This window comes from Kogia breviceps, chromosome 3 (genome assembly GCF_026419965.1).
Source record: "Kogia breviceps isolate mKogBre1 chromosome 3, mKogBre1 haplotype 1, whole genome shotgun sequence".
Classification (NCBI taxonomy): Eukaryota; Metazoa; Chordata; class Mammalia; order Artiodactyla; family Physeteridae; genus Kogia; species Kogia breviceps.
The window spans coordinates 101,012,117-101,039,253 of record NC_081312.1 but is presented as its reverse complement, the minus strand read 5'-3'; the positions used below and the strand labels follow the sequence as shown (position 1 = coordinate 101,039,253).

General features: G+C 39.2%; 1 protein-coding gene across 1 annotated transcript in view; it reads right to left on the bottom strand.

Annotated features, from left to right (window-relative positions):
* REC114 (REC114 meiotic recombination protein) overlaps positions 1-27,137 on the bottom strand; it is a 173,625-nt gene that overhangs the window by 8,457 nt on the left and 138,031 nt on the right. Inside the window, exons 5-6 of the mRNA XM_067030616.1 lie at positions 16,681-16,764; positions 9,491-9,703 (exon numbers count right to left, since the gene is read on the bottom strand). Of these exons, the coding sequence (XP_066886717.1) occupies positions 9,491-9,703; positions 16,681-16,764 (297 nt within the window). The remainder of the gene's footprint in view (positions 1-9,490; positions 9,704-16,680; positions 16,765-27,137) is intronic.

The window sequence follows — 27,137 nt, the reverse complement described above, 5'->3', positions numbered from 1 at the left end:
CTCTTTCAGATTTTTCATCATTAGTGTATAGGAATGCAAGAGATTTCTGTGCATTAATTTTGTATCCTGCAACTTTACCAAATTCATTGATTAGCTCTAGTAGTTTTCTGGTGGCATCTTTAGGATTCTCTATGTATAGTATCATGTCATCTGCAAACAATGACAGTTTTACTTCTTCTTTTCCAAGTAGTATTCCTTTTATTTCTTTTTCTTCTCTGATTGCCATGGCTAGGACTTCCAAAACTATGTCGAATAACAGTGGTGAGAGTGGACATCCTTGTCTAGTTCCTGATCTTAGAAGAAATGCTTTCAGTTTTTCACCATTGAGAATGATGTTTGCTGTTGGTTTGTTGTATATGGCCTTTATTATGTTGAGGTAGGTTCCCTCTATGCCCACTTTCTGGAGAGTTTTTATCATAAATGGATGTTGAATTTTGTCAAAAGCTTTTTCTGCATCTACTGAGATGATCATATGGCTTTTATTCTTCAATTTGTTAATATGGTGTATCACATTGATTGATTTGCATATGTTGAAGAATCCTTGCCTCTCTGGGATAAATCCCACTTGATCATGGTGTATGCTTCTTTTAATCTGTTGTTGGATTCTGTCTGCTAGTATTTTGTTGAGGATTTTTGCATCTCTATTCATCAGTGATAGTGGTCTGTAATTTTCTTCTCTTGTAGTATCTTTGTCTGGTTTTGGTATCAGGGTGATGGTGGCCTCAAAGAATGAGTTTGGGAGTGTTCCTTCCTCCACAATTTTTTGGAAGACTTTGAGAAGGATGGGTGTTAGCTCTTTTCTAAATGTTTGATAGAATTCACCTGTGAAGCCATCTGGTCCTGGGCTTTTGTTTGTTGGAAGATTTTTAATCACATTTTCAATTTCATCACTTGTGATTGGTCTGTTCATATTTTCTGTTTCTTCTTGGTTCAGTCTTGGAAGGTTATACCTGTCTAAGAATTTGTCCATTTCTTCCAGGTGGCATAGAGTTGCTTGTAGCTATTGTTTTCTTTGTTCCTATTTCATTTATTTCTTCTCTGATCTTTCCGATTTCTTTCCTTCTGCTAACTTTGGGTTTTGTTTATTCTTTTTCTAGTTACTTTAGGCGCAAGGTTAGATTGTTTACTTGAGATTTTTCTTGTTTCTTGAGGTAGGCTTGTATAGCTATAAACTTCCCTCTTAGAACTGCTTTTGCTTCATCCCATAGGTTTTGGATTGTCGTGTTTTCATTGTCATTTGTCTCTAGGTATTTTTTGATTTCCCCTTTGATTTCTTCAGTGATCTCTTGGTTATTTAGTAATGTAGTGTTTAGCCGCTATGTGTTGTGTTTTTTACGTTTTTTTCCCTTTAATTCATTTCTAATCTCATAGCATTGTGGTCAGAAAAGATGCTTGATGTGATTTCAGTTTTCTTAAATGTACTGAGGCTTGATTTTTGACCCAAGATGTGATCTATCCTGGAGAATGTTCCATGCGCACTTGAGAAGAAAGTGTAATCTGCTCTTTTTGGATGGAATGTCCTATAAATATCAATTAAATCTATCTGGTCTATTGTGTCATTTAAAGCTTCTATTTCCTTATTTATTTTCATTTTGGAGATCTGTCCATTGGTGTAAGTGAGGTGTTCAAGTCCCCCAGTATTATTGTGTTACTGTCGATTCCCTCTCTCATAGCTGTTAGCAGTTGCCGTATGTACTGAGGTGCTCCTGTGTTGGGTGCATATATATTTATAATTGTTATATCTTCTTCTTGGATTGATCCCTTGATCATTATGTAGTGTCCTTGTCTCTTGTAACATTCTTTATTTTAAAGTCTATTTTACCTGATATGAGTATAGCTACTCCAGCTTTCTTTTGATTTCCATTTGCATGGAGTATCTTTTTCCATCCCCTCATTTTCAGTCTGTATGTGTCCCTAGGTCTGAAGTGGGTCTCTTGTAGACAGCATATATATGGGTCTTGTTTTTGTATCCATTCAGCAAGCCTGTGTCTTTTGGTTGGAGCATTTAATCCATTCATGTTTAAGGTAATTATTGATATGTTCCTGTGGTTCTTAATTGTTTTGGGGTTTTTTTTTTTTTTTTGTAGGTCCTTTTCTTCTCTTGTGTTTCCCACTTAGAGAAGTTCCTTTAGCATTTGTTGTAGAGCTGGTTTGGTGGTGCTGAATTCTCTTAGCTTTTGCTTGTCTGTAAAGCTTTTGATTTCTCCATGGAGTCTGAATGAGATCCTTGGCAGGTAGAGTAATCTTGGTTGTAGGTTCTTCCCTTTCATCACTTTTAAGTGTATCATGCCACTCCCTTCTGGCTTGTAGAGTTTCTGCTGAGAAATCAGCTGTTAACCTTATGGGAGTTCCCGTGTATGCTGTCGTTTTTCCCTTGCTGCTTTCAATAATTTTTCTTTGTCTTTAATTTTTGCCAATCTGATTACTGTGTGTCTCGGCGTGTTTCTTCTTGGGTTTATCCTGTATGGGACTCGCTGTGCTTCCTGGACTTGGGTGGCTATTTCCTTTCCCATGTTAGGGAAGTTTTTGACTATAATATCTTCAAATATTTTTTCTGGTCCTTTCTCTCTCTCTTCTCCTTCTGGGACCCCTATAATGTGAATGTTGTTGCATTTCATGTTGTCCTAGAGGTCTCTTAGGCTGTCTTCAGTTCTTTTCATTCTTTATTCTGTTCCGCAGCAGTGAATTCCACCATTCTGTCTTCCAGGTCACTTATCCATTCTTCTGCCTCAGTTATTCTGCTATTGATTCCTTCTAGTGTAGTTTTCATTTCAGTTATTGTATTGTTCATCTCTGTTTGTTTGTTCTTTAATTCTTCTAGGTCTTTGTTAAACATTTCTTGCATCTTCTCAATCTTTGCCTCCATTCTTTTTCCGAGGTCCTGGATCATCTTCATTATCATTATTCTGAATTCTTTTTCTGGAAGGTTGCCTATCTCCACTTCATTTAGTTGCTTTTCTGGGGTTTTATCTTGCTCCTTCATCTGGTACATAGCCCTCTGCCTTTTCATCTGGTCTGTCTTTCTGTGAATGTTGTTTTTGTTCCACAGGCTGCAGAATTGTAATTCTTCTTGCTTCTGCTGTCTGCCCTCTGGTGGATGAGGTTATCTAAGAGGCTTGATGGGAGGGACTGGTGGTGGGTAGAGCTGACTGTTGCTCTGGTGGTCAGAGCTCAGTAAAACTTGAATCCACTTGACTGCTGATGGGTGGGGCTGGGTTCCTTCTCTGTTGGTTGTTTGGCCTGAGGCAACCCAACACTGGAGCCTACCTGGGCTCTTTGCTGGGGCTAATGGCAGACTCTGGGAGGGCTCACAGCAAGGAGTACTTCCCAGAACTTCTGCTGCCAGTGTCCTTGTCCCCGTGGTGAGCCACAGCCACCTCCCGCCTCTGCAGGAGACTCTCCAACACTAGCAGGTAGGTCTGGGTCAGTCTCCCCTGGGGTCACTGTTCCTTCTCCTGGTTCCTGATGCGCACACTACTCTGTGTGTGCCCTCCAAGAGTGGAGTCTCTGTTTCCCCCAGTCCTGTCCAAGTCCTGCAATCAATTCCCACTAGGCTTCAAAGTCTGATTCTCTAGGAATTCTTCCTCCTGTTGCCAAACCTCCAGGTTGGGAAGCCTGATGTGGGGCTCAGAACCTTCATTCCAGTGGGTGGACTTCTGTGGTATAAGTGTTCTCCAGTCTGAGTCAGCCACCCACCAGTTATGGGATTTGATTTTACTGTGATTGCGCCCCTCCTACCATCTCATTGTGGCTTCTCCTTTGTCTTTGGATGTGGGGTATCTTTTTTGGTGAGTTCCAGTGTCTTTCTGTCGATGATTGTCCAGCAGCTAAGTTGTGATTGTGGTGTTCTCGCAAGAGAGAATGAGAGCACGTCCTTCTACTCCGCCATCTTGGTTCCTCTCCCCCCATGAGGTTTTGATATAGCAGTCTGTATATGTACAAGGTTGTTTTAAGTTGCTGGTCTCTCCTGCCTAGGGGAGTTCCTTTGGCATTTGTTGCAAAGCTGGCGTGTTGGTGCTGAATTTTCTTAGCTTTTGCTTGTCTGTAAAGCTTTTGATTTTTCTGTCAAATCTGAATGAGACCCTTGCTGGGTAGAGTATTCTTGGTTGTAGGTTCTTCCCTTTTCATCACTTTAATAAATACACTGTGCCACTCCCTTCTGTCTTGTAGAGTTTCTGCTGAGAAATCAGCTGGTAACCTTATGGGAGTTCCCTTGTATGTTATTTGTTGTTTTTCCCTTGTTGCTTTTTAAAAAATATATAAATTTATTTATTTTTATTTTTGGCTGTGTTGGGTCTTCGTTTCTGTGCAAGGGCTTTCTCCAGTTGTGGTGAGCGGGGGCCAGTCTTCATCGTGGTTTGTGGGCCTCTCACTGTCATGGCCTCTCGTTGTGGAGCACAGGCTCCAGATGCTCAGGCTCAGTAGTTGTGGCTCACGGGCCCAGTTGCCCCGTGGCATGTGGGATCTTCCCAGACCAGGTCTCGAACCCATGTCCCCCCGGTTGGTAGGCAGATTCTCAACCACTGCGCCACCAGGGAAGCCCTCCCTTGTTGCTTTTAATATTTTTTCTTTATCTTTAATTTTTGTCCATTTGATTACTATGTGTCTCAGTGTGTTCCTCCTTGGGTTTATCCTGCCTGGGACTCTCTGTGCTTCCTGGACTTGTATGACTGTTTCCTTTCCCATGTTAGGGAACTTTTCAGCTATTATCTCTTCAAATATTTTCTCAAGTCCTTTCTCTCATTCTTCTTCTTCTGGGACCTCTATAATGCGAATGTTGGTGCATTTAATGTTGTCCTAGAGATCTCTTAGACTATCTTCATTTCTTTTCATTCTTTTTTCTTTATTCTGTTCCACAGCAGTGATTTCCACCATCCTGTCTTCCAGATCATTTATCCGTTCTTCTGCCTCAGTTACTCTGCTATTGATTCCTTCTAGTGTATTTTTCATTTGTTATTATATTGTTCATCTCTGCTTGTTTTTTCTTTAGTTCTTCTAGGTCTTTGTTAAACATTTCTTGCATCTTGCCTCCATTCTTTTTCTGAGATCCTGGATCATCTTCCCTATCATTCTGAATTCTCTTTCCAGAAGGTTGCCTGTTTCCACTTCACTTAGTTGTTTTTCTGGGGTTTTGTCTTGTTCCTTCATCTGGGACATAATCCTCTGCTGTTTCATTTCGTCTTTCTATGACTCCGGTTTTCGTTCTGCAAGGCACAGGATTGTGGTTCTTCTTGCTTCTGCTGTCTGCCCTCTGGTGGGTGAGGCTGTCTAAGAGGCTTGTGCAAGCATCCTGATGGGAAGGACTGGTGGTGGGTAGAGCTGGTTCTTTTTACTCTGGTGGGCAGGGCCTGCTCAGTAAAACTTTAATCTGCCTGTCTGCTGATGGGTGGGGCTGTGTTCTCTCCCTGTTGGTTTTTTGGCCTGAGACAGCCCTGGCACTGGTGCCTACAGGCTGTTTGGTGGGGCTAATGGTGGCCTCTGTGAGGGTTCATGGCAGTGAGTACTTCCCAGAACTGCTGCTGCCAGTGTCTCTGTCCCCACAGAGAGCCACAGCGAGCCACAGCCACCCCCTCCCCCAACCTCTGCAGGAGACCCTCCAATAGTAGTAGCAGGTAGGTCTGGCCCAGTCTCTTGTGGGGTCACTGCTTTTTCCCCCAGGGTCCTGGTGCACATAGGACTTTGTGTGCCCTCCAAGAGTGGATTTTCTGTTTCCCTCAGTCCTGTGGAAGTCCTGCAATCAAATCCCACTGGCCTTCAAAGCCAGATTTTCTGGGGACTCTTCCTCCCATTGCTGGATCCCCAGGCTGGGAAGTCTGAAGTGGGGCTCAGAACTTTCGCTCCAGTGGGAGAGCTTCTGTGGTATAATTGTTTTCCACTTTGTGGGTTGCCCACCTGGTGGGTATTGGATTTGATTTTATTGCAGTTGCACCCCTCCTACCATCCTGTGGCTTCTCCTTTGTCTCTGGATATAGGGTATCATTTTTGGTAGGTTCCAGCGTTTTTTTGTCAATGGTTATTCAGCTGTTAGTTGTGATTCTGGTGTTCTTGTAAGAAGGGGTGAGAGCACGTCCTTCTCCACCATCTTGAGCTTGAATTGTGGTTTTGATTTGCATTTCCCTGATGATGAGTGATGCTAAGCATCTTTCTATGTGTCTGTCAGCCATCCATATATCTTTGGAAAATCTGTTCAGGTTCTCTGCTCATTTTGTAATTATTTTTTTAATGTTGATTTGTATGAGTTCTTTGTGTATTCTTGAATATTAACCCTTTATCAGATGTATCATTTGCAAATATCTTCTCCCATTCAGTAGGCAGCCTTTTTATTTTGTTAATAGTTTCCCTTGCTGTGCAATAGCTTTTTTACTTTGATGTCCCATTTATTTAGTTTTGCTTTTGTTTCCCTTGCTTGAGGAGATAGACCCATAAAAATATTGGTAGGACTGATGTCAAAGAGTGCACTGCCTATGTTTTCTTCTAGGAGTTTTATGGTTTCAGGTCTTACATGTAAGTATTTAATGCACGTTGATTTTATTTTTGTATATGGTTATGAAATAAGTAGTCCAGTTTTCCCAGCACCATTTATTGAAGAGAAATTAAAAACAGAACTAGCATATGATACAGCAATTCCACTCTGGGTATTTTTCCAAAGAAAACAAAAACACTAATTCAAAAAGATACATGCACCCCTATGTTCACTGCAGCATTATTCACAGTAGTCAGGATATGGAAGCAAACTAACCCTAAATGTCTATTGATAGATGAATGGACAAAGAGGATGTGGTACAAACATGCATACATACAAACGAATATTACTCAGCCATAAAAAAGAATGAAATGTCATCTGTGACAACATGGATGGACTCAAAGGATATTATGCTGAAAGAAGTCAGTCAGAGAAAGACACTATGATTTCACTTACATGTGGAATCTAAAAAACAAACGAGCAAACAAACAGATTCATAGATACAGGGAACAAACAGATGGTAACCAGAGGAGATGGGGAAGGCGAACAAGTGAAATAGGTGAGGGAGATTAACGAGTATAAAAATAAATAAATAAATAGAATCCATTCGTCTGTTTTGCACTTTGAAAAATTTGTTGTGATCTTTTTACTTTTTTAAAATAATTTTTAATTTTTTTGAGATTTCTTTTTGGCTGCGTTGGGTCTTTATTGCTGTGTGCAGGCTTTCTCTGGTTGCAGTGAGCAGGGGCTACTCTTCGTTGCAGCGCGTGGGCCTCATTGCGGTGGCTTCTTTTGATGTGGAGCACAGGCTCTAGGCGCGTGGGCTTCAGTAGTTGCATAATGCCGGCTCAGTAGTTGCGGCACATGGGCCCTAGAGCGTGTGGGCTTCAGTAGTTGAGGCACGTGGGGTCAGTAGTTGTGGTGCGCAGGCTCCAGGGCGCGGAGGCTCAGTAGTTGTGGTGCACGGGCTTAGCTGCTCCGTGGCATGTAGCATCTTCCTGGACCAGGGATTGAACCCATGTCCCCTGCATCAGCAGGTGTATTCTTAACCACTGTGCCACCAGGGAAGTCCCTATTTTGCACTTTGGGTCTTTCATCCATGCATGATTTTGTAGCATCATGTATTCGTCACTTGAAAAAGACTGGTTCGCTGGACTATACAGATCTCCTAAATGTTGAAACATTTTGTCACTTAATTATTTTAAAAATCACGTTCATTAGTAGTACCATCAGGAAGGTCTTCTGGGTTAGGAAGCTGTGAAGCTCAAGTGGCAGATACAAATTTTCCAGGATTCTAATTTTCACTTGAAAAGCTTATTTCATCATTATCGATAAATACTATCAGTTGTTTTCTTGAAATGACAGACTCACTTTATTCGAGAAAATGTCACCAAACACCCAAATCTGAATAACCAGAGTTTGTCCGTTGTTCAAGAAATATGGTGTTCCATGAAGAAAGAGGTGGTTCAGCACCCAATGCATTCATACAGGTGCTTTCCCAGGAGAAAGCCATCGTGCTTCACAATACAGATGGTTTTGTTAGTTGGTTCTTACTTCAGTGACCAGTGAAAAACCTGACTGCGTACAGTTGGATGCCACTGCCTTGATCTGTGCTAAGGTGACAGCAAATTTGCTCACAATGCTTTTGTCCCATTAACACAAATATCCATAAAGCAAAAGGGCAAATAACATCTTAATATTATTACAGAAATAATGTGGACTTTGTGGACCCTGGAAAAGGTCTCAGGGAGGGGTCCATGGATCATGCTTTGAGAACCACTGTTCTATAGTGACAACCGTAATACACCTGGGACTCCCAGCTAATCTAATTTCTAGTATTACAGGTAGCTACAGTGAGACTCAACCTTGAATTAAAAAAAAAAAAACAACTCAGTGTCTTCTTTGGAAAAAATGTCTATTCAGGTCCTCTGCCCATTTTTTAATCAGACTGTTTGGTTTTTTTGATACTGAGTTGTATGAGTTCTTGTAATTTTGGATATTAACCCTTTATTGGATGTGTCATTTGCAAATACCTTCTCTCATTCAATAGGCTGCCCTTTTGTTCTGGTGAGGATTTCCTTCACTGTGCAAAGCTTTTTTTTAGTTGGATGCAGTCCCATTTATTTTTGCTTTTGTTGCCCTTGCCTGAGGTGCATGGAAAGATGCTCAACATCACTCATCATCAGGGAAATGTAAATCAAACCACAAGATATTACCTCACAACTGTCAGAAGGGCTGTCATCAAAAAGACAAGAAATAATAAATGTCAGTGAGGATGTGGAGAAAAAGGAACTCATGCACAGCTGGTGGGACTGTAAATTGGTAGCTACTATGCAGAACAGTATGGTAGTTCCTCAAAAAATTAAAAATGGAACTACCATATGATCTAGTAATTCCACTCTGGGTATCTATCCGAAGAAAACAAAAACACTAATAAAAGATATATGCACCCGTGTTCAGTGCAGCATTATTTACAGTAGCCAAGATACAGAAGCAACCTACGTGTACATCAATAAATGACTGCATATGATGTATATGTATACACACACACACACAATGTAATATACACAAATGAGGTATATATACACACTAAAATATGTGGAATCTAAAAAACAGCAAACGAACAAATGAAACAAACAAATACAGAGAACAAATGTGGTTGCAGAGTGGGGGGCGATGGGCAAACTAGGTGAAAGGGATTAAGAGGCACAAACTTCCAGTTATAAATGAGTCACAGGGATCTAATGTCAGCATAAGGAATATAGTCAATAATATCGTAATAACTTTGTATGGTGACAGATGGTAACTAGACTTACTGTGATCATTTTGTAATGTATAAAATGATCAAATCACTATACGCCTGAAACATACTATAGGTTAATTATACATCAATGAAAATAAGTCACTCAACATTAGTTATCCTTAACTTACAAACCTGGTGGACTCAGCAAATTTCACTGTGATTTTGGCCCCCATAGAGCATTAACTTGTCAAGTTTCTTGTACAGCCACACACTCGCCTACTTACGTCATGCTGTGGTGGGATGCTCTGCACACAGCCCTTCCTTTGGCTTTCACCTGTGCACAGTGGGCTAGGACTCAGCCCGAGTTCCTGGCTGATTCCGTCAGGCACCTGGACAGTGATGTACTGGGCCAGGTTCTGCACGCAGCTGCAGCAGTGTTCCAGCGCCTGCTCCTTTGAGCCTCCACTAAACTGCACCCGGAACATACGACTCTTGTTCTGTGTGACAAATCAAAAGATATCCTCAGTGAATCTCGTGTCCTATCACTTTACTTTTATTTACTGTGAGGTCTTCCCTTTGAAGGGAAGAGGTATGAATAAGGGAGTAGTTACCCTAGACTGTTGATGTGGGTATAGGAAAGCCAATAATTAGTTTTCTTCTCCCTTTTGGGAGCTGTTCCTCATACTAAATTCATTTCCCTCAAGGAACTGGCAGACATCAGCAAAAATGGAAAAGCCCATATCATAAAGACCAGGAAGGTCACTATACTGGTTGCAGTAAAAGATCAATGTTTTGTCTTACTTTGGAACAAAGGTTTCATACCATCTAATTCCTCAGGTGGAAAATCAGTGAAGCTAATAGTCGTGGCTCAACAAAATTTTCCAAACCTGAGTATATAAAAGAGCTAACCAGGTAGATGCCACATTAAACAAGCCAGTGAATTTGAGAAACAAAACTGGGGATCAGGGGACAGGCAAATGCTGAGAGCTAATGTATCTCATTAATCTGTAGTGCCCTTTATCCTTAAAGGGACCAGACAACGTACAAATCGCACAGACAAATCAATCATGTTGCCTTTAATTTGCTGTATGAGTTGCATCCCCTGACAAATTCGCAAATATAGGAGAGATGCAATTAAAATTTTTAAAAGTGGCAACTACATCAAATTTATTTAATTGTAAGTTTAAAAACAGAACTAAATTGTAACAATAACAACAATAAACCCATTATGTTAATAGAAGTAGTTTCCTTTTTCTAGTCTGATATCCTGCCTAGTTTTAGAGGACTCAGCTTACACAAAAGCCACCCCAAATGGGTGGTATGTATTGTGTACCTTTGTTGAATTTCTTCTGTGAAGAAATTCAGATGCTAACTTACTAACAGCATTTTTCATTTATTAAATACACAAGTCACACTGCTAACTGGAAAATGTTTCTAACCACAGTTAACAAAATCCTGAAAGTTACTGTAAGTGAAAATCCTTGATTTTCCTGTTCACAGTTTACCCTATTTAAATTTTTAGTTAAAGCCATCAAGCAAAGCCACATCTTTAGGATATAGAAAACTTGGCATGGCTAAGTAGTGGTTAAGGTATCATGTCTAGAAGAATAGACACCACTGCCCCTTTACTGCCTCTGTTGGGTTCTCTTCATTTTTTAATATATTTAATTTTTTTCCCCTGAGTATAAAAGTAATCCATTATCACTGCCCCCTCCAACAATGAAAAAATATGAATATTTTTCTTATGTGTATTAGTCATTTGTATTTTTTCTTTTGTGTAGTGCCTATTCATTTCCTCAGCCATTTTTCTCTTGGATGAATAATCCCCAAATTATCAAGAGTCTCTGAAAGCTAACTTTCCTTAAGGAAGGGGAAAGAACTGATAAGAGAACTCTACATTCAGTTTTTGGTAATTCTATGAATCTTCTGTGAAACTGAGCTTTCTTGTTTACAATTAATTAGCTGTTTCCAACTCACCCTAGTTTAGACTGTACCTGGGGACAGCTATATGAAATATCTTTATATTAGCTATTTCCATGATGATTCTGTAATTATCTAACCTTTTGAGAAGTAATCACATAAAAAATTATGCCTCATAGCTAAATGAAAGCTATATGTAGAAAACACAATTATTAAGTAAGTAGGGCAGAAATCTCAGACCACTTGTCTAGAGTTATCTATATACATATATATGTGAGTGTACATAAGAATGAGTTCGGACAGTTAAGGGTTTCTTTGAAATGTAGTTTCAAGAAATGACAGGGAAGGTTTTATGTCTGATAGCCTAACTGATGTTTTGCTCCATGTTTGCTTCTGTAAAATTCTCGGACAGAATTTGAGCTTATCATCAGAAACCAGAAATACCACTTCAATACATGTGGACCCAAGATAAAGCCAAGGTACATCAGGAAAAATCTGAAAATGAGTTATATCTTCATCCCACATCCTTAGTGTCACGGGGTACCACAATAGAAAAACTGCCACATGGTTAACAAAAAGGACTCCTAGGTTGAAAATCTTGATGAGATTTATTTTTATACCATAATTAAAAGTCAGAAAGAGCTCCTTGTTGTGAAATGAAAGTTTTTCAAGTATATGCTAACAGCCATGAACTGTCCCAAATAAACAGTCTCCAGTGTCTATCATCTATGGAGATTAGCTCAAAATTACACACACACACACACACACACGCGCCACGCCATGCCACACGACTTGTGGTTAAACCCGGGCCCTTGGCAGAAAGCATGGAGTCCCAACCCCTGGACCACCAGGGAATTCCCCAAATTACTATATTTTAAGTTGTTCCCACCGTGCTTCAAAACACTTAATTTCAAGTTCTTACAACTAATAGAAAACTTGAGGAAACAAGGGTAAGTGCTTGTCTCCGTACATTTATCTTCACGTACACACAAGAAATCTGGGAAGCACTGGGCCAATTAAATGCTGACTCACAAGTGTGAATGGCATCTCCATGCAGAGATCTTAAGCCGCAGGCTCTATAGCTAATGTTACAGGGTATATAGCACGCAGGAAGATGCAGGGCCCAGTTAGCACGATGTAGGAAGACAGCCAAGGAGACATGAAAATCCTCACAAACATAGGCATGTTTTCCTGCTGGTTTTAGATTCATCACCCAGATCTATAAGAAATTTCCCATACTACTAGGAGCCCAAACCGGAGCAGTTTTCCCCACCACTAGAAGTGAATTCCTCTATGTAGAAATTGGGATTGGGGGTATATGGGAAAAGGACTTCACCAGAGAAGGGACAAACATTTTCTTTGATCCTTTGCTTTGAAACAGAGGTGATACTCAAGGCTGAAGCTAGACAAAACCATGAAAAAATTCTTCAGTGAGTTACTGGAGGTGAGGACAGTGGTTTAGGGTTACTCCTTTGAACCAAAGTCTCTTCAGATATGTTAGCCAATCAGCCAAGACCATTTTGATTACAATTACTAAAAAAAAGGAAGCCCACCTTACAAGTAGGCAGATCTTATACAATCTACTTATTTTGGCCAGAGAGAAAAGAAATATAATCTTTATTGGCCCCCTGAATTTAAGTTTTAAATTTCTGTCAAAGGAATGAAAGTTTTATTTCAAAATACTTCTATTTGTCAATTTAAACAAGAATGTTTCTTATGTAATACTTGGTTAACTAAAAGTTATCCAAGGCAAGAAGCACTAAAGTTGTGTACCCTTTGCCAGGTAAGGCAAAAAGAAGAATCTGTTGGGATTTTAAAAAAATGAAACAAATCATGATCTTGATAGGCGTTAAAATTTAATTTGTAATCCTGATAAAAGTATTAGTAAATAAACTATATCTGAAAGACTATCTCCCTAACATGGTAAAGAATATCCAATCAACAGCCAGAAATATTCTTAATGTCTAAACACTGGTTCCCATTCAAGTCAGTAAGATGTCAAGGGTGGCTGTATAATTGTCTAATTAGTGTTCTGTAAGGTCTAGATAATTCAGTAAGGTGAGAAAAGTAGTAAGTACAAATTATCGGAAGTAAGTTACCATTGTTTGCAGATTATAAAATTACTTTCCTAGAAATTAAAAATTAAATTATCAGAGCTAATAAAAGTTTAGTAAGGAAGCTAAATTTAAAACAATTTAGAAAAAATCTAGTAATAGCAGCTAGAAATATGTTTGGGATAAAGAATACCATTCATAATAAACAGATCCTAAACTTAAATATTAAAAAAATCTATATGAAATATGATATATACACAAATATCACATAAAATTACACAAAATACATGTTTTTTCTATATAATATGTATACATGCATTTTATATGTAATCTATATAAAGATTTTGAAGAGGAAAATTAGGCAAAAGCAGTAGACAGGTGATTCACAGAAGAAATACAGATAGCTAAGAAATACAAAATATTCATTCCCATTAGTTACCAAAGAAATGCAAATTAAACGAAGACGCTCATTTTTGCTTATCAAATTGGAAACGTTTTTAAATTTAAATTATATCATCCCGTTGGGAGAGGATGTGGATAAATGAGCATTTTTACATATCGTTAGTGCTGTAGAAACAGGGACAACCTATCTGGAAGGCACATTTACAAAATAAACATTCATACTTCTAGTACTTCTATCTCAAGAACCCTGTAAATAAATCCTTATGAAAATCAAAACATTTTTACAGTAGTGAAAAATCAGGAATTACTTAACTGATTCATAGTGCATCCAAACAGTAAAAATACTAGGTAGTCAAAAGACTTAAGAAATGACTTGGTATAATGTTCCAGATATAACATTACATGAGGAAAGCAGGATACAAAGCACTCTGTGTACCGCCATCCCAAATTTATAAATTATCTATATGGCAGACACTGTTCATTTGCCATGAGCCAATCCACACCAGAGGCTGGAAAAGCCAAACACTCATTTGCTAATCTTGGCAGATTGGGATGGCCACAGTACACTGTTCTGGCCCGTGAGACAGAAGCAGACACCTGTCAGGGGTTGTGGGAGGCGGAGAGCCTTACAGGAAGGTTTATGCTTTCCTTATAAAAGGAATAGATGAAGCCGGTCTCCTATGAATGGAAATATAACAGAGCTGAACATGTGAAGGAGAGGCCAAGGGAATTGCAAAGGTGTTGACCTCAGCAGGGTGGAGTTGCTAAGCCAATTGCTAGCTACTGCCTGCTTCTGGATTTCATATATAGTAAAAAAAAAACCCGTTTTGGGGGGCCATTATACGTGGATTTTCTGTCACATGCGTCTGAACACTATCCTAATGGATACAATATATATGCCTAGTAAAAACTCCAAATGTTAATTATTATTATAATATATATATATATATATATATATTTTTTTTTTTTTTTTTTTGCAGTACGCGGGCCTCTCCCTGTTGTGGCCTCTCCCGTTGCGGAGCACAGGCTCCGGATGCACAGGCTCAGCGGCCATGGCTCACGGGCCCAGCCGCTCCGTGGCATGTGGGATCTTCCCGGACCAGGGCACGAACCCATGTCCCCTGCATTGGCAGGCGGACTCTCAACCACTGCGCCACCAGGGAAGCCCTAATTATTATTTTTGAGTGATCAAATTATTTTTTATTTTTCTCTTTAAAGTTAATTTAAAAATTTAACATAATCAGGAAAAAATTAAAACTCAAATATCAGACACATGGCATGGTGTAACTTTTTAAAAGACACCTACATTCATTCAGTGTGACACAGTCCTGGGCTGGAAGTCAGAAGACAAATGGGTGGCCCAGTTTTCTGATAGCTAGTTGGCTATTGGCTTATGTTGAATTCAGTTTCCTCACATGTAAAATGAAAACAGGAGCTCCTGAATGTTTTGAGTATGTGCTCCAGACCCCTTCGGCAGTCTGGTGAAGCCAGAGGACCCCTTCTCAGAACAATGTTTTTAATCACATAAAATATATGAGTATAAAAGAAACCAATTATACTGAAATAATTAATTACAATATTAAAATACTAATTTGTAAACTAATAATATACATGCTTCCTTATTAATGTACTCAATAAAAAGATCTAGCAGCAGGACTAACAACCACCATAATACTGGGGTAGTGATGAGCATAAATGACATTTAAGATATCTTAAACTGAAACGTGATATGAAGATATGTGATTTCTACTGGTGCAAATGTGGTCTGATGTCAACATTCATAATTGAAGGAAATGATAAATTTCAGTTAAAGGTCAGTGAAGGGACTTCTGTGGTGGAGCAGTGGCTGGGGACACAGGTTTGAGCCCTGGTCCGGGAAGATCCCACATGCTACGGAGCAACTAAGCCCATGCACCACAACTACAGAGCCCGCGGCGTGCCGTATCTACTGAAGCCGTGGGCCTAAAGCCCATGCTCCACAACCAGAGAAGCCACTGCGATGAGAGGTCCGCATGCCACAACCAAGAGTGGCCCCCACTCGCTGTAGCTAGAGAAAGCCCGCGTGCAGCAACCCCCACGTGCAGCAACGAAGACCCAATGCAGCCAAAAATAAATAAATTAATAATAATTTTTAAAAAGTCAGTGAAAATCCATGCAGTTCATGGACCCTCTAAATTCTCTTGAGGATCCTTTGGAGGGACTGATAAACACCCTCCTATTAGATGCTCTTGAAGACCTCTTTCAACTCTCAGTCTATGAGCCCATTAAAAATTATGATCTTTTACCTAAATTTCAATATTATCTAGTCAGTGAATGTTAACAGATTGGTTTTTATAGTTATTTCTGAAAGAAAATAATCCAGGTGATTAGTCTTCATGTTGCTTTAATGAGGATCATTCTTTACATTTAATACAGCTAGGAAGCAAATAAAAGGGAATTTTATTATTTAGTATTAAAGAGGAAAAATGAAAAGACATATTCAGCAAAGTATTTGAAAATGCATAACTTTTTTTTTGTGTGTGTGTGGTACACGGGCCTCTCACTGCTATGGCCTCTCCCGTTGCAGAGCACAGGCTCTGGACGCACAGGCCCAGCGGCCATGGCTCACGGGCCCAGCCACTCTGCGGCATGTAGGATCTTCCCGGACCGGGGCACGAACCCGTGTCCCCTGCATCGGCAGGCGGACTCTCAACCACTGCGCCACCAGGGAAGCCCAGCAGGTGGGTTCACCACTGCGCCACCAGGGAAGCCCAAAAGCACACCTTTTAAACATCTAAATAGCAAGACAAACAATGATGTAACTCCACCTCCTCCCATTTTGTGATGGGGGATGGAAAATGGTTGCGTAGCTCTGTCAGACAGGTACTGACAGATCAATCAAAGCCCTGGCTCTTCAGCAACATCCTCTTACTAACAATGCTTCTGCCTCTTACTCCTTGTTTCATGTTTTGCTCATAATGCAAACTTTTCTTAAACGTGTTCTTCCCAGTACCATTTCACCTGCAAAGAGAAGCTCCTGCACCCACTCCCATACACACTTAGCAGATGAGAAGGGTATGATCAGTTGCTTAAAAACAGTTGGCCACAAAGGATCTTGCCTTTATCGTTGTTCCAAACAACAGACAATCCATGCGTCTTACAATCTTCAACCAGTTCTTGCTACCAATGAGTGAAAACCCTTCCTGAAACAAAATAATTAAACAAAATTAGCAACAGAAGCAAAAAGGGACATGAAGAATAGCTGTGGTGCAGCTGCTTCCTATTAGAAAGTTGTCTATTTATTTATTCTGTAACTTAAACACAACAGAAATGACTCAATATTACCAATTGCCAAAGATGACCCTTCCAGTGAGTCCCCGTGACCTTAGTGTTCTTCCTACATCACGATCTCAACATTAATAGTCTCAGCTTTTATTCCTTTTCTTAACCTTTTCATATTGAAAATCAATAAACTATTAAAGATAGTAAATGCCCATAGTCATATTTGCTATAAGATACATTTCTATGCCTCTAGGATTTGCCAAAATGTGAGTTTATAATCTCTGGAAGCCAAGAGTTTCCATTATACTAATTTATTAAGTTATCTGCCATATCCCCAACTATATAGTGAGATTTCTCTTTATGAGAATCTTATTTTCAGATTCCTATGAATGGAAAACTTGAAGCAATTTGGTTTCAGATGCTGAATGCTTAGTTCTTCATTTCAATCTGAAAAAACAAAAAAGGCAAAGAGGGCAGTAGAGGGCACACAAGTCTCAAAAGAGGGACAACTGCTGGATCCTAAAGGTGTAAAGATAAACTTTTTCTGTAGTTTACTAATAAAGTAAATGGAGTGGACTGTCTAATGATTATGGCTACTTATAAGCTCAGTTACGTTGTCAGTAGATTTCCTCAGTTACGCAGCCCATTAAGTTAGAATGTGTTTACAATTTAGTAGAACTCATCCAGGGAACTGATAAATGGACAGTATGCAAAACCATGCAACTGCATCTGCCTTGTACTGTTAGTCCACCACAGCCAGGGGAGGCTGCTGGAGGGATGTGAGAAGTCTACAGCTCTTTAAAAAAGAAAAAGTTTTTTGAACTCTCACAAAATCTCTCTTCCTAGATCTCCATATGACAAAAGCTACAACTTCCAAAGAAATTTGTAGTCCAGGAAAATTGGGTTAATTCTTTCACATTTTTCAGAAACAAAAGGAAAAAAAGAGTCCATTCTAAAATGTTGATTCTAAGAGTTTTATCATCAATAGGAGGTTTAATGAAAAAATAAATTAGGCAAACCATTTGTGATTTCTTCTTAAAACTCTCAGAATTAGCAAAAAACAAACATTTTCCTTATTACATCCCCAACATGTAGATTCTGTGGTTTAAAATGGCAGTATGTGGGGAAACTAGTACACACACACACACATTGCTAGTAGGAGTGCAAACTGGTACAACTCTTATGGAGGACAATATGGTGGTATCAAAATTATGAATGCTTTTACTGTTTAACCCAGCAACCTCAATATGGGAGATTCACTTCACAGATCAACCTGCACACATATGAAGTGATGCATGGATAAGGTTAAGCATTTCTGTATTTTTAATGGTAAAAGACTGGAAACAAGTATACATCAACAGTGGAATGGTTAAATAAAATATGATACTCTATGCAATGGAATACTATACAACTGTAAAAAACAGCTCTGTAACAGTGATGTCCAGTAGAAATTACAGTTTGAGCCACATATGTAATTTTAATAGTAGCCACATTTTAAAAGCAAAAAGAAATTGGTAAAATTTTACTGCTTAATATATCAAAAACATTATTATTTCAACACGCAAACATTGTAAAACATTATTAAGATAGTTTTTTTTGTACTAAGTCTCTGAAGTCCAGTGCATGATTCACACTTATACCACATTTCAATTTAGATGCTGTATTTCAAATGGTTAAAGTGAAATGCAATCCTACCAAAACAACAGAGTTGAGTTTAATGGGAAAATATTTTACACTGCTTCCATTTATAAACCTAAATGTAAATTAAATAAAATTTAAAATTCTGTTTTTGGCTCCCAGACTTCAGACTATACTACAAAGCTACAGTAATCAAGATAGTATGGTACTGGCACAAAAATAGAAATATAGATCAATGGAACAGGATAGAAAGCCCAGAGATAAACCCATGCACCTATGGTCACCTTATTTTTGATAAAGGAGGCAAGAATATACAATGGAGAAAAGACAGCCTCTTCAATAAGTGGTGCTGGGAAAACTGGACAGCTACATGTAAAAGAATGGAATTAGAATACTCCCTAACACCATACACAAAAATAAACTCAAAATAGATTAAAGACCTAAATGTAAGGCCAGACACTATAAAACTCTTTGAGGAAAACATAGGAAGAACACTCTTTGACATAAATCACAGCAAGATACTTTTTGACCCACCTCTTAGAGAAATGGAAGTAAAAACAAAAATAAACAAATGGGACCTAACGAAACTTTAAAAGCTTTTGCACAGCAAAGGAAACCATAAACAAGTCAAAAAGACAACCTTCAGAATGGGAGAAAATATTTGCAAATGAAGCAACTGACAAAGGATTAATCTCCAAAATTTACAAGCAAGCAGCTCATGCAGCTCAATATCAAAACAACAAACAACCCAATCCAAAAACGGGCAGAAGACCTAAATAGATATTTCTCCAAAGAAGATACACAGATTGCCAACAAACACATGAAAGGATGCTCAACATCACTAATCATTAGAGAAATGCAAATCAAAACTACAATGAGGCATCACCTCACACCAGTCAGAATGGCCATCATCAAAAAATCTACAAACAATAAATGCTGGAGAGGGTGTGGAGGAAAGGGAATACTCTTGCACTGTTGGTGGGAATGTAAATTGATACAGCCACTATGGAGAACAGTATGGAGGTTCCTTAAAAATCTAAAAATAGAACTACCATATGACCCAGCAATCCCACTACTGGGCATATACCCTGAGAAAACCATAACTCAAAAAGAGTCATGTACCACAATGTTCACTGCAGCTCTATTTACAGTAGCCAGTACATGGAAGCTACCTAAGTGTCCACTGACAGATGAATGGATAAAGATGTGGCACATATATACAGTGGAATATTACTCAGCCATAAAAAGAAACAACACTGAGTTATTTGTAGTGAGGTGGATGGACCTAGAGTCTGTCATACAGAGTGAAGTAAGTCAGAAAGAGAAAAACAAATACCGTATGCTAACACATATATATGGAATCTAAAAAAAAAAAAACCTAGGGGCAGGACAGGAATAAAGACAGACGTTGAGAATGGACTTGAGGACACGGGGAGGGGGAAGGGTAAGCTGGGATGAAGTGAAAGAGTGGCATGGACATATATACACTACCAAATGTAAAATCGATAGCTAGTGGGAAGCAGCCACATAGCACAGGGAAATGAGCTCAGTGCTCTGTGACCACCTAGAGAGGTGGAATAGGGAGGGTGGGAGGGAGACACAAGAGGGAGGGGATATGGGGATATATGTATATGTATAGCTGATTCACTTTGTTATAAAGCAGAAACTAACACAACATTGTAAAGCAATTATACTCCAAAAAAGATATTAAAATTTTTTTTTAATTCTGTTTTTCAGTTGCACCAACCATATTTCAAGTGCTCAGTAGCCACACATGGCCTGTAGCTCCCTTCCCAGACAGTGCAGGTCTATATGTGTTGATCTGTAAGATATATACTGTTCAGCAGAAAAGCAAGCTGCAGAACAATGTCCATGATGTGGTACTTTTGTATAAGAAAGGGAGCGAACATATAATGTATATTCTTCTTATTTGCTTGTATTTACATTTTAAAAACTGGAAGGATTAGTACACAAGAGACTAATAAAAACAGTTATCTGTAGCGAGTGGGAATGAACAGTGCAGATGGGGCAGGGGCTGAAGTAAAATATTTTACTATATATCTTTTTATATTGTTTTGATTTTTGAACCACATTAAACCCCAGATGCATGCATGTGGGAATATTTAGGCAAACAAGGATTCCCATTCCAATATGGCATAAACTCAAGGAAGAGGTGAAAGCAGGACCTAAATAAATGATGTCTATGGGAACTCTGTACTATCTTTACAACTTTTCTGTAAATCCAAAGCTATTCTAGAATAAAAAGTTTATTAGAAAAGAAACGAGCAGTTCTTGGCCCTGGCCTGGCCTCACCTCTTCCTACCTCTAGTCTACTTTGTGTCTTATGAGACATCTCCACTTGGCTAGTTCACAGATCCCTCCATGTAAACTCGCCCAGATTGGGACAGTTCTTCTCCACACACATTGCCATTCCCTCACATTGCCACCCCCGTGAATGGCATCATTCACCAGTCACCCCAAGTGATCAACCTGGTATCCTGGTGGACTCCTTTCCTCACTTCTCCCTCAATACCAATCTATCCCCAGGTCTTAGAGATCCAATCCCCAGCTTTTTCCATCTCACCATCCTCTCCACTTACACTGTCTGTCACTGCTGCATCTGGCTGCTCCTCACACCTTGATTTCGTTGTATAGCCTGTTCCTAAAATGCCCTTCCTTTTTCACTGATCTTTGAAAACCCTGCTTTATCTCAACCATTCCCCACAAGGCAAAGCTGGTTGACCTCTCAGAATTCTATGGCCTCTCAGGATCTTATTGTACTTATCATGCTATATTGTAACTAGTTACATTTCTTTGTCCCTGATAAGAATAAGAATCCCTAGGCAGGGCAAGGCAGGTTCTAGAATGTGTCTTATTACCCCCTGAATCCTCAGCAACTGTCACAATATGCAGCAAAGGCTACTAGGTCAGCTCCAGCAGCCCCTCAGTTCAGGACTCTGCAGTGGCTATGCTGGGAATGGGTACGGCCTTCCTCCCCGGCAACGCCTCTGAGGTGAGCCACTTTTCCTCTTCAACTTGTCCACACTACCTTTCTTTAGAACTTCATACATCTCTTCTCTCTGCCTTTCTCCTCTGACTTTTTACCTAATTAACCTCTAACCACTGTTCATTTCACCCTAATCTCAACTGGGACACACTATTACACTTTCCCATAGCCCTGTACTTTTTTCTTTCATAGCATTTATCACAGTTTATGTGTGTGTCTGTAGTGATTATTTACTTAATGTTTATTTTTTCACTAGACTATAACCCCATATAACAGGCAGGGGCTATGTTTGTTTTGCTTACCATTATACATACAACACCTATTATAGTCTTTGACACTTGAACATGTTTCAGTAAGTTTTGAGTGAATGAAAGAATGAAACTTTATGAAAATTAACAAAATACTTCATGCCAATATCATTTCTTGGGAACAATGAGGTCCACAAATTTATTACCTGTCCAATGATGCAGAGCACTTACTTTTTTTTTTTTTTTTTTTGGCTGCACCATGTAGCCACATGGGGGATCTTAGCTCCCTGACCAGGGATCAAACCCACGCCCTCAGCAGTGAAAGCACAGAGTTCTAACCACTGGACCACCAGGGAATTCCCTACTTAAACTCATCTTATTCAAGATTCAGAAAGAACTTTTCAGTCCTAATATTTGGGGATATAGTAAAGAATTCTGTGTACCTAACCACTTGTCATTCATATATTCCTACATTTTAATAATTGAGCTCCTTATCTTTGAAAATCCACCTCTTAAAATCTCCTTTAAGGCTTGTCCTTCTGGTGAATTCAGTTTAGCTCAACTGATGGCTCTTCTGTGCTGCCTTTTCTCACTTTCTCAGACAGTTAAGTGACCTGCTCTGTGCTCCCACAGCACACTGTACCCGCTGCTATTCAAACACTCACCATCACTAAGCTCCTACTATGGCCGGCCACTGCACTAGGGGTTAAAAAAGACACGGAATCTGCCCAAGAGGAAGGGAGAATGAATCACACTCACCCAAGGAGCTTCTCTCCCTAGTGCCTGGGATACTGTTCCCCGACCTGGCCAAAAATCACTGCCTAAGAAGCCACTGTTAACTGGTGAGTCTGTCACATGCCCTGGAGGTACTGGGGTGGAAAAATGGTTTGGAATTGATAGTATAGGGTAGGAAGAAGGAGAGAGTGGAGTACTCTAGGAAATACCAAATTTACTATCAGACAAAAATAACAGAAGCCAATACCAAGAAATCATGTCTAGGATAGAGGAGTATGGAAGCTTAGAGGACTGAGACTTTCTAGTAGAGAATGGTCAACAGTGTCAGATGATGCCCAGGATGGAGGAAAAAATAAAGGCTAAAAGCCTGCGCTGAATTCAGCAGTCAGGAGGTCCTGTGAACTGTAATATCTATGTACACGTCTGTCTTTCTATCCCTCCATTTCTAGTTCCCACTTTATTGCAAATTCCATGAGACCAAGAACTGTGTTTCATTCATCTTTGTATCTTGCATGTCTGTTGAATAAAAAAAGAATGCCAATCTCTCACACCCTCATTTCCTCCAATCATACTTGGACCCATCCCCTCATGCTGTCCAGCTCTGCACAGTCTCCCTGAGGTGCAGTGGCCAGAATGCCACATGACTCCAAGGTGGGGCACCACACCGCACTTTTATGTAAAGAGAGCCTCAGGCTTTGACTTTCAAGTATTATAAATTATGAACTTCATTTCCAGATTTTAGTTATCTATGTTCTCCTTGCCCTCTGTTGTTATAAGTAAGAGTTACGATAAAGATAAACCAAAAGGAAGCCATCAAAATAAGAGAGAAAAGGACCTAAATAAATGATTGCAGAGCTTAGATGTAGACAATCGACAATCTAATGTCCAAGGCTGGTGGAAAAAACTACCTATGTTCTCACCCTAACCAAACCTGTTTCCCTTGCTGTTGATTCATTCTATCATTGAGCCAGTTTCTTTAGTGCTTTAGATACCTCTCAGGTCTGACTTCACCTACTAGTTTGAGCAAGCAAGCCAAGAGGGTATCGTAGCAGTCATTGGCATTTAGCTAGGTAAATTAGCTTTAAAACCATGCTAGATATGGTCATAATTGCCTTGAAGAAAACACAGCATTTCACTTTTATGGAAATAACAATGAAAAAATGCATACATCTGCTACAAATACCGACTGAGAGGAAAACAGCATAGGAGAATATGGTTACAAAAATGACTTGATGACTAACCATTTGACAATCCACAATCCGAGTCCCCAAGCCCAGGGTACCAAAAAGGCTTCTCCATGAATGTGAGGCATTTAGGTGCCAGGTGATTTATTTGAAAAGTAGATCCTGGTTTAAGCTTCAGGGTTGTGTTTCTAACTCACTTTCCCTGGAGCTCAGGGTTTGTGAGGTTCAAATTACAATGAAAACAGGAAAGAAAACATCCATGATAAAGCTGCTCCTGCAGAATATGAAGGTAACAATGTGCAGAAAAAAGAAAGTGAGCAAAGCACTGGATTTCTTAAAATGTCAACAATCATAACTAATTGTTGTTTATTAAGCAAATAAAGAACAAAAGGGTAGATAATAAAAAATAATTTATAGTTGGTTTGAGGATTAGATTTTGACCTTAGATTTGAATATGGATATTTCTGCTACACTCAGAAACACACAATATTGTGCTTGGAGAAGAAATAACTGTCTTACTTGGAAGGAACCTCACCACACTTAGCAAGAAGATAAACAACATCCTGTCTCAGCTCAAACTAACATGTCCATTCAGTAACTTGCTTCATTTTAGAGTTATATTTTTCCTGATTTGTAAGAGCTATATAAATAATTTGGCTGCTGAAATACAGGCTATTCAGAAGGCATAAGATAAATAAAAATTAATAAATAATGTCAACAAAATAAAGATTACTATGTTTTAGAATGTTTAACATCTAGAAATCACAATATGCTGTGAAAAGTCACAATTTGTTCCAAAAATATTTATTGAGGATCTAATATGTACCAGGTTATGTGCCAGAGTCTATGACTCAAAGTCAAATAACACACGGCCCCCAAGCTCAGGGACTGATAGTCTGGGGGAATCAAACAAATAACCGTTTAGCAGTTAACAATCAATGTGGCCAAGTTCCATGTTTCTGCAGAAGCACAGAAAAGAGGCATTAGATTACAAGGCCCAGAGGAAATGACCCCTGAACTGATTTTTAAGAAACTTTTATTTTGAAATAATTTATTTATTTTTAACTCTGTAATGCAGATTTTCAAACATACATGACGGTAGAGAAAACAGTAAAACAGTATATGATGAACTACCATGCATCCATTTTCCAGTCACAATTTTCATAATACAGCCAAATCTGTGTGTGTGTGTGTGTGTGTGTGTGTGTGTGTGTGGTACGCGGGCCTCTCACTGTTGTGGCCTCTCCCGTTGCGGAGCACAGGCTCCTGACGCGCAGGCTCAGCGGCCATGGCTCACGGGCCCAGCTGCTCCACGGTATATGGGATCCTCCTGGACCGGGGCACGAACCTGCGTCCCCTGCATCGGCAGGCGGACTCTCAACCACTGCGCCACCAGGGAAGCCCACAGCCAAATCTTATTTCACAATTCTTTAATATCATCAAATATCTTTGCCTGTTCACATTTCTGATTTTATTTTATGTTGCTTCATTTTTTTGAATAGGGAGCCAAATAAGATCCACATATTACGACAAGTAATATGTCTCGTAAGTCTCTTTTAAACTACTTCTTCCTTTCATCTCTTCCCCCCGCCCTTTTTTTTTCAGTTGAAGAAACTGGGTCATTAGTCCTCTAGATGAAGTACTGGCAGGTTTTTTGTTTTGTTTTTTTTTACTGGAAAGGGCCAGTGAGTAAATATTTTAGTCTTTGCAGACTCTATAGTCTCTGTTACAACTACTCAACTCTGCCCCTGTAGCACGAGAGCAGCCATAAGCAAATGAGCATGACTGTGTTCCAACAAAACTTTATTTGTGGACACTGGAATTTGAATTTCATATAATTTTCACATCTTGTACAATATTATTCTTTTAGTTTTTTTCCAACCATTTAAAAATGTAAAAACTATTCTTAGCTCACAGGCCACAAAAAAACAGGCAATGGGTCAGATCTGTTCCATGGGCCATACTCCACCGACCCCTACTATAGAGTTACCCTCGCTAAATTTTGTTATTGTATCCTGTTGTTTTACTAGGTACCTCTTTCTCTTGTAATTCCTATAGACTGGTAATCAGATCAAGAAGCTTGATCAGTTCAGGTTTGATTTTTTCCCCCCAGATTTTGTACCTACTTCCTATGTGGTGGTGTGTGATTCCACAGGAATGTCTTCCTGTCCTTTTTTTTGTGAAGTTAGCAGCCATTGATCATCACTGCCTAGACTAATTTAATTTCATCAGTGGTTGCAAAACGATGTGTTAGTTTTTTCATTCATTCTTCATTTATGAGCTGAAATACATCTACAGAGAAACACTGCTTCATCAACTATTATACTTTGTTACCGTAAGTAAAAATAGGAAAGGCAGGATAAATGCTTGCTTCTTTTATTTGCCAGCTTTCAAAATAATGAGGTGGTTCCCTAGTACACTCCAACGATGACAATGAGGAGTTTTTTTTTTTTTAAGTATCATTTGAAACTCACAAAATTTAAATATATATGCTGTTTCAATCCACTGCAGTTATTGATCCTGAAATTGTCTCTCTGGCTAGTGAGAACCATTTCAAGCTGACTCCTGAGTTCTGACATGCCTTTAGTAATCTCAAGGTATCAGAATCTCAGCTGCCTCCCTGTTTCTTCTTGTGCAGATGATGAGATCACACAGGTCTTCAGCTGTCAGTGATTTAGCCTCACCCACTTGTATCTGGAGGGTCACAGACATGCCTAGTCTTCTAGTCTTGTTGGGTCTTTGGCTTGCATTCCCATTTCATCTATTTTTATGGGGAGATTTGAGGAGTTCAAAAGCTATGATGCCATTTCTGGCCAAGAAGGAATAACAGGGTCAAAAATTATACTTCTGTCATAAACAACTAGAAACCTGGACAAACTATTGGAAATAACTGTTGTTAGACAATGGAAAGCAGGTAGTGCAAGAATGTGATACTTGATAAAAGGGTAACAAATGAAGTGAGCCCTAAACAAAGGGAGGGATATACATATTCATGGACTGGATTATGATACTGTTAAGATTTAATTCTCTCCAAGTTGACATACAGATTTAAGGACATCCCAATTAAAATCTCGTAGAAATTTGCAGATCTGATTCTAAAATTCATATGGAAATGCAAAGGACCCAGAATAACGAAAATAAGCTTGAAAATGGCAGAAATGGAAGACTTCTACCACCAGTTTCAAGAGCATTATAAAATTAGGGTAATCAAGACAGTATGGTTTTGGCATAAGAATAGGCATATAGATCCATGTCACATAACAGACTCCAGAAACAGACCCTCACATACACAGGCAATTGATTTCAATAAAAGTGCTACAATAATTCAATGAAGAAAGTATACTGCATTCAACAAATGGTGCTGGGACAACTGAATTATTCATGTGGGGAAAAAAAAACCTTGACCCTTACCTCACACCACATACAAAAATTAACTGAAAATAAATCATAGACCTAAACATACTAGCTACAACTATAAAACT